This window comes from Chanos chanos, chromosome 15 (genome assembly GCF_902362185.1).
Source record: "Chanos chanos chromosome 15, fChaCha1.1, whole genome shotgun sequence".
NCBI lineage: Eukaryota > Metazoa > Chordata > Actinopteri > Gonorynchiformes > Chanidae > Chanos > Chanos chanos.
In genome coordinates, this window is record NC_044509.1 from 10,396,079 (window position 1) to 10,413,056 (window position 16,978).

Here is a 16,978-nt window from a genome sequence, read left to right on the forward strand (position 1 = left end):
CAAACAAACAAACAAAAACGCTTGTTGTTTACAGTAAACTGCCACGTGGTGGGTTTGCTGCTGTTGCTGCTGCTGCTGGTGCCTGTGTGTTTTGATGCCAGTCTGTGCGGGCGAACCCTGCCTCCAGCGCCCGCCTGCCGTGCCCTGCCCTGCCCTGCCCTGCCTCTGCTCCTGCTGCTGCTGCTACCACTGTTTCCAGCCTCAACCCCCCCCCCACCTCCACCTCCACCTCCACCTCCACCTCCATCCCAGGCCCCACAGAGCTCGCCCACACTGTTCAAGGCTGACCTCCTCCCTCTATGGTTCTGTTCCATTTATATATCCCTCTCTCTCTGTTCCTCTTTACTTGGTCTTTGTTCTTTTTCTTTGTTCTTTCATTTTCTTTCAGCTAACTCGGAATCCAAACTTGCAGTGAGAGCCCTGCGAGTTCTGAAAAAGGTATAAAAGTGTTGAGTCATCGTACACCTGATCTGTCTTCTTCATCTGATCAAGGCGAATGTTCACCATCACATCATCTCTCAGTGCATTCTAAAGTATGGGTGTGTTTGTGTGTGTGTGTGTGTGTGTGTGTGTGTGTGTTTGAGGTAGAAAGCGTTGAGTGTTGACCAGCTTTTGTCTGGAGCATTAGAAACTCTCTAAGGCTCTGAAAAGAGCCTTTTACATGTGAGGTTTCCGCTCACACAGAATGACTGTCGTCGCCACTGATTGGTCGGTGTATTTGCTATGAACCAGTCACAGCTTTTGTTTTTGCATACGTTCATCATTTTACTGTGTGTAAATGAACTGAGCAAATGTTACACCCCTGGGCCAGAGGCAGTGGATGCTGTGTGTGGCTCCCTCCTGTTGCAAGAGGTATGATGACACAGAGAGAGAGAGAGAGAGAGAGAGAGAGAGAGTGAGAGAGAGAGTTAAGCTGAGCAGATCGATAGCTCTCTGATGTTCCTCGCTCTCCGGATCACTGGCGACATCCCGTGTAGAATTTTTCGAGTCATTTACGAAAGAAATCATTCTCATTGAATGTATTAGTTCTGGATGAGAAGGATAGGACTTGTTCATGAGTCTGTTCTGCCACAGGGCCTCCCCTAAGGAGGCGGCTAACCCTGCCATCACACCCCCCCCCCCCCCCCCCCCCCCCACTCCGATAATGAGATAAAGATAGATCCCGATAACACGACTAGCATTTGTAATGTTCGGAACAAGAGAAGGGGAATCTGAAATTCTGCCGCGTTGAATCCGCTCTCGTCTCCCTGAATCAGGAAAAGATGCTCCCAATCAGTTACCGCCGTCGACTCGTAATTGTGAAAACTGCCATGAATAACAAGCGAGCAATTTCCTACGCAAATCAAACCATCTTCCCCCATGTTTTGTTTTATTAAGTCGCTCCGTCGCTTGAATATCAATTTCCGCTGGCTTTCCCCCCCGCGTCCTCTGCGTTGGAAGATTAATGCTAAACGTGGATTTCTAACAAACCTGCCCCCTTTTTATTTAGAAACAACGGACCTCTGGAGACTAAAAGCAGGTTTCGTTAGCCAATGGGCAGAGCGTCTGCGTGGCACCACATAGCTGAAGGTTGGTGTCAGTGTTAGTTGCACGTGATGCTCGTGTGAGGCCTTGCATTGCCCTGTTTGCAGCAGCTGCCAGCTCTAATCCTGTTACTGGTTGTATGATTTTTTTTTTTTTTTTTCTTTGATCAGGTTGGTTTTTTTTTTTGTTGTTGTTTTTTTTTTTTTTTTGTACTCTTAACTTGAAGCTTTATTTTGCACTGGTCTTTTCTCTCTTATCTTAAACTTGAAAGTCTAGAACTGAGTGGAGACTCAAATTTGGCCTACCCAGGAGCAAGTGGCCTTCAGGTGTTTGTGTGTGTGGGTGGGTGGGTGGGTGGATGGATGGATGGATGGATGGATGGATGGATGGGTGGGAAATTTATGTGGGGAGGGGAGGGGGCATTTGTATTTTCTCTGTTTTTCTCTCTCTTTTTTTTTCAAAAAAACTTTTGTTTGTCAAAAATGCCTTGTGGAACATGTTAAAAGTTCATGTGTGCAATTAATTTATACTTTCGTCCAAGGAGTTCTTAAGATTATTTTCATTGTTCAGTAATTAAAGTAATCTATAATCTGTTCTTGTGATAAAAAAAATGTTTTATAAAAGCCAGTATTAACATCAGCTGTTTTTTTTTGGTGTGTGTTATATACAGCAAAATGTGATTGATTTTTTCTAACAGGTGCTTTTATGTGAGTGAATAATTGTGTGTTATACAAAATAATATACAAATACCACAAAAACATCAAAAATGTTTTCTTCAAAATGTACGCTTTATTCTCAACAAAAGTACAAAAACAAAAGGTCAGTATTTACAATACTCGAATGGCCTTCTTTTCTCACCCTCTTTGGTTTCACTGCTAACCTGATGGTTGAAAATGAATACATATGCAAGAGACATAATTTTGCCAATTAATGTTTCTTTCGTAATATCTAAACAAAATGCCCCTCAAAGAGACCATATAAAACTAACGAAACAAAACAAAACAAAAAAAATGACCTCAAACAGCATTCTTTTTTTTTTTTCCCCAACGTCTCAAGCAACACATGTAGCCATTCTGTATAGTATCTCCCAAATAGATGAAAGTCATACATTTTGAAGCTTAAAATTACAAAAAAGGGTCAAATTTCAATATGCCTACCTATAGTGACTAAGCTGGATCACAGCTAACCTTTTCACACTGTATAAATAGCCAAACACAAGCGGAACATTCAGATTTCACATATTTACAGGAATTCTCCACAGACTACCCAGAACAGACTGATGTTTCTAATCATAACTACTTTTTAACAAGTGTATGTTACACAAAAGTAAAGGACAAGAATCCCAGAGGAAGTGAAAAAAAAAAAAAACAACTTAAATTGAAACCCAGTTCTGCTTAAATGAGCTTGTAGCTTCTGAAGTCTGTAGTCTGTGCGACGTAAGAAAAAAAAAAAAGAGAAAGAAAGAAAACAAGAATGTTGCTGTCATGAATGAAGCAATGTGACGCCCCCCCCCCCCCCCCCCAAACAGTAAAAACAGTAGGGAAAATCTGGAGACATTCAAGAAGTTTCACATTAAATACATTGATCATTACCAAATGCACTACGCTGTCCCAATGCAAAATATGTGACTTAATACTCACTTAAGGCATAAGAAAGGGGATGGCAGTTTGTTTTCCATGATACACACACACACACACACACACACACACACACACGCACACACTCAATAGTCACGGGGTTTCTATCTCCAGGTGTTCTCTTAGGAGGGGATTCTCCTGATTCACACTGGGTTTTCCTCGGGTACAGGAAGAGAGCTGTAACCTGGGAATTGTGAGGGTCTAGCTAGCGTTACGAAATCTAACAGAAAGACTGATCACTCTCTACGTTGTCATTCACTTGTCATCTGAAGCCGCCAATCAAAATGAAACGTGTGCTTCTCATGTGCTTCGCATCTATAGCAGATTTTCATACACAATTCATACAGTAGGATTCCATGATGGATTTTTGAAAAGAACTACCTACAGAGGGACAATATGATGAAATTCAATAAAAAAAAAAATTTAAAAGCAAAAACAAACAAACAAGTGTTATTAAGGAGAACATTGGATTAACAGCAGTGAAAGTCATCCTTACAGGAACCAGTTGGTTTCTCAGCTAATATTCTTTGACCGACCAGTCTGAAATAATACAGTATTCTTGGTGTCAAGCAGAGAAAACATGCTTGCTGTGGCATATTTACACAGGCTTTAGAAAGTCTACAGTGAATTTACATCCTTTTTTGTTTTGTTTTTTTCGACTGAAGTTAAAACAAGGGTAAATGAGTTCCATCACTCCAGCAATGTGCATTGAAATGAGAACATTCGCCAGGGAACACAGAGTAAAAAAATAAAAACAAATTGCGGCCTTCAGTGCAGACTAACTATAAAACACAGCTGTTTTTTTTTTTCTTTCTTTCTTTTTTTTTTTTACCCATAGATAGTGGGAGATGTATACAGTATGTTTTTTTTTAGAAAACTATTCATCTGCGCCTCGGAGATGCTTTTTTCCTTTTTTTTTTAATACATGGTTTCCTACGGAGGACGCCCAGGCGCGGAGCGTCTCGTTACGTTTCGAAGATCATCAGTCCAAAGGTGTGAAGTTTTTTTTTTTTTTTGCACAGCGTGTTCAATGTGACAAGGCCTCTCTCGGCATCATCCCTGGGAAAAAAAAAAAAAAAAGTCAAAGGAAAATAAACTAATGTGCATTCCGATTTTAAAACAGTCACTGTCAACAGACTTCATAAAGAAACAGCTGTGTCCTGCCGAGAGCGAGATGACTCAGCTGGTTTACCGACTGCCGTAATCAAGGATTGTTTGATGGCAGGAGTGTTATCTCTACAGGCCAAAAGTGACGTTTGATATCTTGATTTCGGTATTACCTCCCTCGTGGGGAAAACCTGGGGTGACGACTCTTGTGAAACCCTTACCTTCTTCGCCCCTCCGTCTAGCGCGGCCCTCCCCCTCCCCGGTGGCTCTGCTCTACACTTCTGCTTTGTGATTATTCTCCTCCAACTTTTTGCTCTCCTCCGAAGTGCCGGCTTCCTTCTCTCCCGTCTTCCAGCTGCCTTGTCTGTGCGGGAAAGATATCTTCGTTAAACTCCTGCGTTTAGACCGTGTCAGAAAACGAGCTGCACGGTTGCAGGAGAGCGACACGTTCTACATCTCGTTTGTCACACTCTCCTTCATGTGCACCGGAGACAACGACAATGAGAAACAATAAAAAAAAAAAACCAAAGAAACAACAACAACACAAGGATCTAGGCATCAGCGCACTGATGAAAATTATAGGTGGCAAGTCCTTGTTGTACATTATCAAACACAGCATCTATCAACATCTTGCTTTGTCTTTTCCAATCTTGTTTTATCGTTAGTAATGCTAACCAGGTGCACGGAAGTAAAAAAAAAATACCTTGTTTTCTTCACGTAGAGCCAATAGATGATACCAACAAGAGCAGCTGCCACAATGAGCCCAATGATAACACCCACAATCAGCTTGGACTGGTCGCTGTCGTTGTTCTTATCTGTGCAAAAGCGAAATAACAGTGTGAACAATCACAACGCCAAGAAACTTTCAGCAGTAGACGAGGTTATCCACCGCTTTGGAATCACTCACAGAGAACCTGAGAACCTGAGCAAGTAAGGTTTTTTTGGGGGGGGGGTTTTTGGCCAAAATGAGAAGTGATGAATATGATGTTATTGACTAATGTAAATTAAGACGTATGATTTCTTTTGAAAGTAACGTTCCCTTTTTCATAAAAAAAAAAAAAAAAAAAAAGGATGACAGATTAGAGGGAAGATTAAAGAAGTTCAGAGATAAAAGTTTGTCTTGATGCCGGAATGCTTGACAACATCCCTCCGCAACTTCAATGTAGGCCTCCCACGCAGCCAAAGTTTTCAAAAATCACAGCGTGGCATTTCAAGTTTCACCGCGTCTTCTCCTCAACACCCAGGAAACTTCAAGTGCCCACACCACACATTCTCATCCTCTGAGAGATGTGCATTTTTCGGGATGATTTGTGAGAGTAAACCTCTTCCCCCAATATAATAAAAATACGGTAGAAAACAATCAAATCTTACCTTGGGATGGGTTTTGCTCTTCCTCAAATACTGAAATTAGACACGAAATGAAGTTAAGTTCCAGTGACAAGAAATAAATGTTTGTACTTATTTTTTCAGAGGCTAAATAAATAAATAAATCCGAAACAAAGCCGTGAGCCCACCACCAAGCTGTGGTACCGATGACTACAATTCAAATCAAACCTTAGTTCAAAGCTTAATAATCAGATTTGTAAAACGAGAAGTTGATGATCAGTTCTTAGTTATAAGGAAGTACACCAGCATGCAGAATAGACCCAGAGAAGGAGCAGGAGAAAGATAGAGTCAAGCACCCCGACACAGACAAACAGACCCAAACCAGACCTAAAGGCAAGTAGCAGAAAAAAAAACGTCCACTTGTGCACTGTGGACGATGCAATTTAGACACACCTCCAAATAATCACACTCGAGTTTTTTTTTTTTTTTTCAGTCTTAAGGATTTCGTTTGGTTAACGGGTTAAGATTTATCGAAACAAACCCCCCAAAATTGTGTGCGAGCACAGCAGTGTTTAGCGTGAGCATTCTGTTAGACACCTTAAGGAACCGAGGGGGGGGGGTATTTTTGTGGAGTGTACGGCGTGTTTGAAAGGAAGGAATGAGAGGTGGAGAGTAGTTCAGCAGGAAGAGATGGTTAATGTTGGAGCAGATCCAGGCCACTTGACGGAGCTCTAGTCTGTACTTACATGGTAACAGGTGGATGGCCATTGAGTCCTCACCCAGTTTGTTGCTCACTTGGCAGTGGACGGTCATGTTTTTATTGGGCACCACCAAGAGTTTATAGGTGGCCTTTCCGTTAGAGTAGCTGCTCTCCCCCTGGGCAAAAAAAAAAAAAGAAAGTAACAAAAATGAGAAAAACCAAATTATATTACATTACTATTACAACAGTATGTGTTATCACCTGCATGTATTATGTTTGCCCCGTCCTCAAACTGCTGACTCTCCTATCTGAGCATTCTACTGCATTTTATGAAAGATCGCAGTTAACAGAGACATAGTTCACATGAGGCCGTTTGTTCCCAGAAGTTACAGTAAACTGATTTGCGAGAGGGCTGCTTATTTCCAACTGTAGGCAGTAATGAAACCGCTGAGGATTGCAGAGTGATGTTGAAAGACAGGACAGTGGTTCCTAAGCAACCCCGAATCAGTAGCAGTTCGTTTCAACTGGGTTGTGCTGCTAAGTGTGATGAGCTAAATCGGCACAGTGCAACTCAGGATACACACACCAGGGGGAAGTACAGATCTGCCTCCCTACTGCGCTCTTTAAAAGCTAAGCGAAACGCTGAAGGGAAACGGGCCTTAGGCACAAACGGATGCAAGGTCAGCCTTAAGAATGCTAATAATCACCCATTCACTAAAACACACATCACTCAGTACTCTACGATGCGTAAAACCACTCTCATTACAACACTATTAGACTAACAAACCCTGAGTGTCTGCTGTCTGGGACCAGTCTTAACTTTGGGAACACAGAATTTCATTTCAAAACCTCTGTTGTGACAGTGAGTACTATTTTTGTAAGATTTTCACAGTATTTAAGTATAGGGAAGGCATCTGATGGAAATAACTATCAACACGTCATTGAATTGTGCGAGTGTCAGCATATAATTACAACAAACACAATGCAGTAACACATTCAACATAACCCCAGGCTGCAAATCCAGACTTGTATCTCGGATAGCAAATACGGCTAAGTGCTCTCTGTGGAGGGTTGTTGTCTACAGAAAGGCAGCATTTATGTGGGTTTAGAAAGGGGACGGACTTGAAACACTACAGCAATACTAAATTATCTCATCTTGCATGATTGTACAACAACAACAAAAAAAGCCTTTTTTTACGCCTGCTTGATTTGTTGTTTTTTTGTGCTTTTTTCTCCAGCAGGTTTCCAGACTGGTTGGAAGCTCTTGAGGAGGGAAAGGCAAAACTTTGATGGTGTGTCAGCTTGATGGCAAATGACATAGTGACAGGTGAGCTGGTGTAGAACATGGCACATCTCCAAACATTCATCATTCTGCTCGACAACAAAGCTAAGCCCTCCCCTTAGCGCCCCCCCCCCCTCCCCTCTCCCCCCTCCCCCACCACAAAATTACATCTCCACTGCCGCATTGCTCTAAACAGACACTCAATCACACGCACAATAAAAGAACAGCATACTTAGAGACGAACACACACGCTCGTACGATGACTTGCAGTGTTATCTAACGTTCACAGAAAAAAACACAAGTTGATCCATTAAGACTCAAAGATGTACATACCAGTACAGACAAAAAAACAGATAAACAAGTGCTGTACACATATCCCAGCCCCTGTACTCTCATTTATAAGAATCTGCTATCATGTCTGCTGTCAGGGTGTTTGTGAGGACAATCCGAAGGAGAAACATGTCTCCTCTCGTTCGCAATGACAAGCGTTTGGAAAGAATTTTGGAGCAGCAGATGTGTCATGAGAAATGAAAAAAAGAAGAAAAAAAAAAAACACAAGACAGGGGAGATAAACCAGCTAATGAGTAAAACTTCGGAAACAGCGTGAGCTACCTGCAAAAATCTTTGCCCCTGTTGAATAAAGCAGACAGGTTTTCACATAGACAAAGGCTTGCCTTGTCTCTCCATGCCAGAGGGAACAAGTTTACAACCACAACTCTGAGCTGCTTGTCACTCAGAATTGCCAGCAGGAATAACGACAGAGCAAATCACTCAGGAGTCTTTCAAAGTTCAGTGAGCCTCCAGTTACAAAACTCATGGATCAATTTTAAACAGTTTCTTTCGAAAACAGACTTACAGGAACAAAAAAAACAAAACAAAACAAGCGACTGTTAGCAAAGACTTGCTAACGCGCTCATACGCTCTTCATACTTGGATTCAAGAGTTGTTTCATTCGTGAAAGCTGCGTGAAGCCCCGGTGGTGAGTTTGCTCTCTGTCGCTGGTCCTCGTCAGCCCTTTAAGTGCTTAGTTTTGGTGAGAGACGATGAGTGACTTACAGCAGTGCCGTTAACGCTCCACTGGACGTCCGGCTGTGGCGATCCCATTGCCTCACAGGTCAGGACCTTGTGTTGGCCATCTGCGCTAATTTCTTTGCTGAGCTTTGTGATCACAGGAACACCTGATAAAGATAAAACCCAAATTTCCATGATTCAGTTACAAAAAAAAAAAAAAAAAAAAAGCAATCCACACACAACGATGCCTTTCATCAAATTACAAGATGTGGTTTTGCAGTGCTGCAAATTTACATCTTTGGTTTGTTTTGGGCTCCAAACAGGTGGATATCCACCAGTTAAAGAGAAATTGAGTTTCCTACCTTCTACGACAAGATGGAAGGACCCGCTACGTTTCAATCCTGCTACAGACACCTCACACACGTAGAGGCCAGCGTCAGCGTACGTCAGCTTGTCAAACACAGGTGGCTCCGATAGCTTGCCATTGTCCTGGAGGAGACAGCTTTTTTTTGTTAGCTTGCAGTGACCTTAAAGTACTGAATTTCCATTTCAAGGTCACTTACGACACTGGAAGGACGGAATGCTAAGAGTGAAAAAGAAAAGAAAACAAAACAAAAAAAACCCCTTCAGAACGAATCCTCTTACCTTGGTCCATATCACCTTGGCATCGCCAGAGGCATTCTTTTCCATCACCACCTCCAGGGTGTCTCCAGCGTTCTTCAGCACCCTCCCCGAGGGACTGAGGCGGAAGTCCAGGTCTGTGAAGATGGAAGGTGAGGCAAGAGTGGATAGTTAAAAGAATACTGCTATCAGCACACTGCAGGCATCTTCCACACATACATTTATCCAGCTTATCAATGGCAGGAGAAACCTTGCTGCTCACCAGAGCACGCCCCCCCCCCCCCCCCCAAACCACCCCACCCCCCCACCACCCCACCCCCACCCCCCCACAGTACACTACAATCCATTTCAAGCAGCTTCCCCCCAGATATCACTTACCAACCCCCAAACAAGCCATAGCCACTCCCCATAAAATCATTGTCTCAAGCTCCCCGCACACTCAATTTAGATGTTCGTATTCAGAGTAAGACACTGGGACGCAGTAGCATGAAATACATTTGACATGTTATTCTGGGCATCTCTATAATTTGCAGCCTTGGCTTTTAGGAGACTGTTTGAACTAAACAGGCCAAAGCGTACACCTCAGAGAGGGAGTAATTAAATGAGAGCAGAATGTAAGCTTATCAGGCCTCACATAGGACTCCACTCTGCCATGGTCTGTCTGGTCAAAGCATGTCAGAAATTCTTAATTAGTTTCCCAACCGCCCAGCCCCCCCCACACCCCCCACCCCACCCCATTTCCACCTCCTCTTAATCCTCTTGAAGATAAATTTGATTACTCCTCTTTTCTCTCGTGGTGGAGATTGTAACATAAAGGAAACTGTGAAATAGTAGAAAAGTTTCAAGGATCTCGACTCTGCGCCTGTTCGTTCGTAAAATGGAAATGCTGTATGCGTAGATGGACGCTATACGCAGTGAAGAGGAAATACCAAGCGGGCACTCACAATTCACAACAATGTTCTGGCCGCCCTCCATTTTGTCATTATCCATCAGAGAGCACTTGTACTCGCCGCTGTCTGCCCGTGTGACCCCAGTCAGAGTGTAGCTGTCCGAGCCAGTCACGGGGACTTTGGTGCCCTAGTGGGAGAGAGAGATAGAGAGAATGACAGATTAAGAGGGACAGAAAGTGAGAGAAAGCATGAGAGAGAGAGAGAGAGAGAGAGAGAGAGAAAGAGAAAGAGACGGGGGGGTGGAAAGAAAGAGGAAAGGGCAGGAATGGTTTGAGGCAGCCTGAAGACAGGTGCTGGAGGGAGAGAGAGAGAGAGAGCACGCAGGATTCAGGAGAGCAGAAAGAGCTAACCCTGCTGGTTGTCTGGCTCAGTCGAAGCTGTCGACATATGACAGAGCCCACTTGCCTTGATGTTGAAGTTGAAGTTGGTGGGAGGAGGGTTGCCGTCCGCCTGACATTTCAGTGTCACGTTATCTCCTTCCTTAATGGGACCCTGTGTGAGAACCTGCAGCTTCACCTCCTCAGTCGGATCTGAGAGACAAAGATGGGTAGAGAAAAAGGGGAAGACAGACAGAGAGAGAGAGAGAGAGAGAGAAAAAATTAGAAAGGTAGAGAGAGAGTAAAAGGTAAATAGACAGAGAGAAGAAGGTAAAAAGAATAAAACAAGACAAAGAGAAAAGGACAATATGATGGGATATCAGGGAAGAGATAATAAGGAAGAGAGCAAGAGAGAGAGAGAGAAAGAGAGAGAGAGAGAGAGAGAGCGAGAGACTGACTGAGTTAGAAGCAGGTTGATTGCTGTAAGTGTTTCGCATATGCTGCGACTGGGGAAGGGTGTCTCGGTTGTGTTGCTATCGCTCGCTCAGACCCCCTGAGGGCCAGCCGCCTTCATTTTTCGAGCCATTTGCCGTGGCACGTCTTTGCCTCGCATGCAGCGGTAGAGCGTCTCATATTGCTTCTGCACCCCGAGGCGCAGGACAAATCTGCTCTCAGCACTCAATGAGTGCCGCTCCAGACAGACCCAATTATGGGTGTTGTGTCCGACAAGTCTCCGTATAATAAATAAAGAAATAAATAACTCAAAATGATGAGTTCCATCTCAGGGCAAATGAAGTTATTAATGAACTCGAGTAACCTCGAGTTACCTGGATTAGCCGCGCGGAAACAAAGCCACGCCTCTCTTTCGAGTATAAACCCACCGTTTCAAGAAAAAAAACAAAACAACCCAAAGCTGGGACATTATTAGTCAAATCGCATGAGACGGACGAGAGAAGAAAAACAAGGTGGATGTCTTCAACGTTGAGGAAACAAAACGACCATTCGTCTGCTTGTCAAAGCGCGAGCGAAGTTAGTGTGCGAGCACTAAATCAATATGACATGGCTCTCCAATCTGCATGAGGTCATTAGGGCAGGGAGGTCAGCCGGCCCTGCAGGGGGTGCTGTTGTCTACTCACAGTGAATGCTGAAGCTCTCTGGAGCCGAGTCTTGGTTTCCCAGACTGTGGTGAGCACTGCAGGAGAATTCGGAGCCAACGTCATCCTTTTCTGCAGTGTATTGCAGCTTTGAGGAAGTGGAGGACAGCTTTGTGCTCGGGTCCTTTGTTACCGTTGGGGTGATTATGATCTCTGTGGGACGAACACACAGTTTATCAGCGCGCGCGCGCGCACACACACACACACACACACACACACACACACACACAAGAAAACATAAACACACACATGAAAATACTCAGCTCAGTACTGAACTGAGCTGAAACGCTCTCTTCATGACATTTCTATTCCCACAATTCTGTCATTTTCTCATAAAATTCTGTGAAGCTATTAGCTCTACCTTGTAAGCTTTAAAGTGGTCAGGTTTTCGGGAAGTCTAGACTTGTTATTATTCATTCATTTCTTCCTCTGTTATTAATTCATGTCTTCCCCTAATGGTGCTTCGAGTTTATTACTGTTAGCATGGAGACTGTCGCTACGTGCTGACTAGGGGGCACTGTTGACATTGTCTAAGTAACTTCTAAGTGTTTACTTTAGGCAGGAAACCACTGAACTTTAATGTAAAGCCTTGCATAATATTATCTAATCTTTTGAAGATCTACTTGCAACAGCTTGTGTTTCTGTTGATTTCCCTTTCAATTCTTTTTCATTTTTAAAGCTGGTGGTCTCATTGCAATTATCTGCTATAGGAATAAATGTAGCAGATAAAATACATGATATAAATGTTAATGTAGGGCAACACACACACACACACACACACACATACACACACACACACAAAACTTACTTGTGCCATCTCCTACCAAGGGCTTCCCATTCTTCAGCCATATGATGTCAGCAGGCGGGTTGGCATCTAAGGCCTCACACACACCCAGCTAAAAATAGCCACATCAAAGTATTATAAACAAGGCATGACCGAAACACGAAAGCAAAACTGTTCCTGACTGCTCCCACAGATAGTCATCTCAACAGCATAACTTTCAGTTTAGCCCGGAAATACAGTATCAATATGTCACGACTGAAACTTTAGGAGTGATATTATTTTATGGTCTAAGTCTAAGGAGGGAGAAGAAAATTCCATTTGAAGTTTCCGGATCCTTGCCCGACGTGTCACTTCCTCGCAGTCACATTTGTATAAAAGATAAACACGTGGGCTGGCATTCTAGGTACTTTCTACTGCTTCTGCTTTTGCTGGCATCCTCCAGGGGGCCGCTGCATGTACTTTTAACAAGAGGTTTTTTTGGGGTTTTTTTTTTTTTCCCCTTTCTGTCTGTCCCTAAAAATGAATGTGCAGGGGAATTACCCCCGGCAGAGTGAGATCATCTCAATGCTGTATTAGTTGTAACAAAGCGCTGAAGGCATATGTGAATGCAGATCTGCCGCTGAAGGAAAGTCCTGTGAATATCAGAGAGAAAACCCGGGGAAGAAAAAAAAAAATGTCGCTCTCTTCTTATGAGTGATACGAGAATGTTTCCGGGAAAGACAGGCGAGCGCCAGTCCGGAGGAGTCGTCGTACTGGAACGCTCTCAGACACCGGTGACGCCACCGACCACCGCTGCCGCCGTGGCTTTTTTTTACATTTTACCTACACCCTCCTCTTCTCCTCTTTTCCACACTCCACACACACACACACAAAAAATGAAGGTGCAAAAACTCCATTACAGGAATGGCTAGAGAACCATTAATAAAGATGTGACAGGATTAGGAATAGGTGTGCTCTGTGTACTGCTAGGGGGGCTGCTACCAGGATAGAGGGCTCATAAAGAGAGAGAGAGAGAAAGAGAGATAGAGAGAGAGAGAGAGAGAGAGAGAGAGAGAGAGGGGGGGGGGAGAAGGGAGGGAGAGGGAGTAACAGCAGCCAGACAGAGGAGACGGTACTGGATGATGCATGAGTCCAGGCTGGAGGCTTGGCAGAAGAAAGCTAAGCTCTTGAGAGCGAGGGGGGGGGTGCACGGGGCGGGGGGCACTGGGAGAAATAAAGAGAAGGGTTGCCCAGCGTATTGCCACGTTCAGATAATGGACAGGGCCCTCCTGAAGAATAAAGCTATAATACATCACAGAGCACTTCCCTTCAACACACACACACACACATATCCACACAACATCAAGTTCTGGAAGCTCTCAGGTCAACTGTGACTGCAAACTGTCCACAGTCACTGACTTTCACTCTCCTGTCCCTCTCTCCCTCCCTCTTGCTCTCTCTCTTTTTTCTCACTTTCTCTTTTTTTCACTCACTCTCTCTGCCCCTCTTTCCATTACTCCCACTAACACTAGATCAAGCCCTGACCTTTCACTAAAGATGAATGTGTTGTTTTTTTTGTTTTTTTTTCTGGGTTAAAGTGACTAACACCTCAAAGCTCGCACTTAGTGACGCTCTCCTTAGCCGCAGCATGCTAGAGCAAGCCAGCACTTTGAACATGACAGACCCCAGCAGGAGGTTGCCTCAAAAACACGCACACACACACACACACACACACACACACACCCAGTTCTCAGACCCCCTGTGCTGCTTTACCCCACCCACTCAATATACCACCAACATCTGAGCAGCTATAAAAGAGCAAAGGAACTGTACAGCCAGCTGCTGTTAGAAGACAGGGCTTTAAAAAAAAAAAAAACTAAAAAAAAAAAACCAAGTCCAGTGATCCTTACAAATCAGAGTTGGGTTCCATATAGTGAACACATGTAAGTGGTTAGAGGCTCATAACTCGAAAAGCGTTTATATTATGTTGACGTTTTTTTGTTTTTTTTTTCCCCCTTCTCTTCTTTGAACTGTCCTGTACTAAAAGACCTGAGGTAAAACATTCCTCTCTAGTATTTAAAAGCGTGGGTTAAAGGGCTGCTGGATTGGCCTGGAGGAATGGTATTTGAGGAAGCGTCTCTACTCACTTGATGCAAGATCGCTCTGCTCATGCTGTCCCTGATCCATATAATAGTTTATTATTACTGTTCCCCTACGTGCTCTGACAAAAGCCGGGGGGGTGTTTTATAATGTTTAGACTGCAAGCCAAGCGGGAAAAAAAAAACAACCAAAAAAAAAAAAAAGTGCCAAACATCTGAGTCATATTATCAGCGCATCGCGACTGGTTCACTGAGTTTAATTATTGTTGAGCTTAGCCTAGCCCTTTGTTCTTAAAACACAAAGTCTTATGAAAATCACTCACCGTTGTCAGCTTGCCATTCTCCAGTTCTTTCACCTTATCTTTGATCTGAGGTGGGGCTGGTTTCTCTGCAATGACAGACCACGTTGACAGTCAGTCTCACAGATAGGCAGCGTGCAAACCTCTTTAAAATGAACTCGAGATATTCTTAAGTCAGATTCGTCATTCGGCTCGATAAAACGTAGATTTAAAAAACGTCCCACCACGCAGACTCTCGCCTTAAGTCTGCTCTCTTGTATAATTAAAGAACACGTGGCGGTTACTCTGAGTTTCATCACGATGATCCCGAAATTCTTTAAAAGGCTTTCATTTGAAGCTGCCTACGCTCTCTCTTTCGGACCTTCCGCTCGCTTTCCCACCTGTCTAAGCGGTTATCTGGGTCTTTGTGAGAACCTGTGAGAGATTGTCCTCCTACACCTTTGCTAAAGGACGCTTGACAAGCACTTACTGAGAACTTGGACTTCCACCGGATATTCCTTTAGGTTGGCCATGGACACCACCATGCAGGTGAACGTTCGCTCGTCTGCCATCGTGCCTTTGGTGATGAGGAGGCTGGAGTTGGCTGCGATGCTGACCCTGCTCTGATAGCCGTCATTGGCTGAAACTGTCGCTTCGTCCTTATGCGCCTGTTTGACCAAGAGATCCCCGGGGGTCCCGTCGTCCTTTTCCTGCGGAAAACAATACGGCCTGTAACGTTACCCAGCGCGTTGACCCGCGGACTCCTGATATCAACCTCTGATTCCAAAAAAAAAAAAAGCTTTAGTTGCTAAAGTAGTTCATGCCGGCTGAGATGAGAACTCTGCTCAGTTTAGCTTCTGCCAATTTGGGTGACAGTTGTTCCGCGCACTTTGCAGCTTAGGAGCTGTTAAAACACCCCGGCGCACTTTGTAAGTGATTATGACAGCGTCTGTCTCTCTGAAGCAGTCTTCGGGGGAAGAGCCAGCAACAGAGAGAGACTTGGATGACACAGTGAGACAGAAAAGCGATTTACTCACATATTTCCACTTAGTGAAGAGGAGGCCTTCTGGATTGTTGTCTCCATTGTTGCATGGCACCATAATTGTCTCTCCATAAAGAGCTTTAACAATCTCTACGCTGTGTCCTGAAATACAGAAGGATAAAAAAAAACAGGAAAAGACAGCTTAGTGAATCTGAATCCAATGACTTCTTGTAACTCACACAGCAAAAACACAGTGCTTCTAAAATATCGGCAATCCTATATAAAATGTCGGCTGTCATATTTTGTGGCTAATGCCATGATTATGCCATGATTCCTGTGCACCTGTGTGCACGTTTTTTTTTTGAAGATATATACCCTAAAACATGCACAAACCCAAAATATTGTCAAATTAATGCAACTCTACAAGGACGCACGATGCATAGCACGGAACTGCAACATTTCCCTTTGGTAAATTTTAAAAGCTGAGGAAAACTGACATTTTAAATTTAAATGAACCATTTCGAGGAATCAAAGACGCAAAAAACGTATTTTGCTGGAACCCCTGCTGATAATTGTGCCTTGAAAAACCGCGAAGAGCAAAGGAAAAAAAAAAAAAAAAGAAGAAGAGTGCTTCTTCAGAGAAAAGTTAAGAGTATTACCGGGGCTAATGTTTCTCATAGAGAAATATCTCTTCTAAATGGGTGATAGTGAAATAGGGCAGACCAGGGATGAGTCTAACAGAGAGAATGGTGTCACGCTGCGTGCCAACCCCGCCTCTCTTCCAAGGAAATGGTTAGAACCCTATGGAGCAGTTGCCATAGCGATGAGGCCTGACAAGCGGTGGCACGGCGGTTTGGAGCAGATGAATGAGGCGGGTCAGGAGAGCAGGGCACGGAGGGTCTTCACGGTCCAATCGCTTCCATAGAATTTTTCTGTGTTTAAGCTCTCGGTCGAAGAGGTACAACAATTCGAGTTCAGATTCTGGTCATACCAAAGCGGTGAGCTGTAGGCAAAAACACTTGCCACGAACACACGAACCCTTGGGGGCACCCACACTAAAATAAGCTCTGGGGCGGCTTTACACAAAGCTTTTCATTTTGATCTCAATCTCTGCTTTCTTGGTCTTCTCTACTGGAGTCCATGGGATTGCTGATAAGGAAAACAAACGCATTGTTTTTCCCTAGAATACAGCACATGAAGAGACACATGCAATGTCAATTAAACTCA

The 16,978-nt window shown here is 43.9% G+C and overlaps 1 protein-coding gene across 1 annotated transcript in view; it reads right to left on the reverse strand.

Moving 5' to 3' along the window:
• Positions 1-4,162: 4,162 nt before the first annotated feature.
• Positions 4,163-16,978, reverse strand: part of alcama (activated leukocyte cell adhesion molecule a) — a 29,345-nt gene continuing 16,529 nt past the window's right edge. The window contains exons 2-16 of the mRNA XM_030792207.1: positions 15,807-15,913; positions 15,260-15,479; positions 14,815-14,879; positions 12,438-12,525; positions 11,612-11,782; positions 10,564-10,688; positions 10,153-10,285; positions 9,233-9,345; positions 8,950-9,076; positions 8,633-8,754; positions 6,341-6,470; positions 5,640-5,669; positions 4,972-5,083; positions 4,490-4,632; positions 4,163-4,220 (exon numbers count right to left, since the gene is read on the reverse strand). Coding sequence (XP_030648067.1) covers positions 4,542-4,632; positions 4,972-5,083; positions 5,640-5,669; positions 6,341-6,470; positions 8,633-8,754; positions 8,950-9,076; positions 9,233-9,345; positions 10,153-10,285; positions 10,564-10,688; positions 11,612-11,782; positions 12,438-12,525; positions 14,815-14,879; positions 15,260-15,479; positions 15,807-15,913 — 1,634 coding nt within the window. The 3' untranslated portion in view covers positions 4,163-4,220; positions 4,490-4,541. The remainder of the gene's footprint in view (positions 4,221-4,489; positions 4,633-4,971; positions 5,084-5,639; positions 5,670-6,340; positions 6,471-8,632; positions 8,755-8,949; positions 9,077-9,232; positions 9,346-10,152; positions 10,286-10,563; positions 10,689-11,611; positions 11,783-12,437; positions 12,526-14,814; positions 14,880-15,259; positions 15,480-15,806; positions 15,914-16,978) is intronic.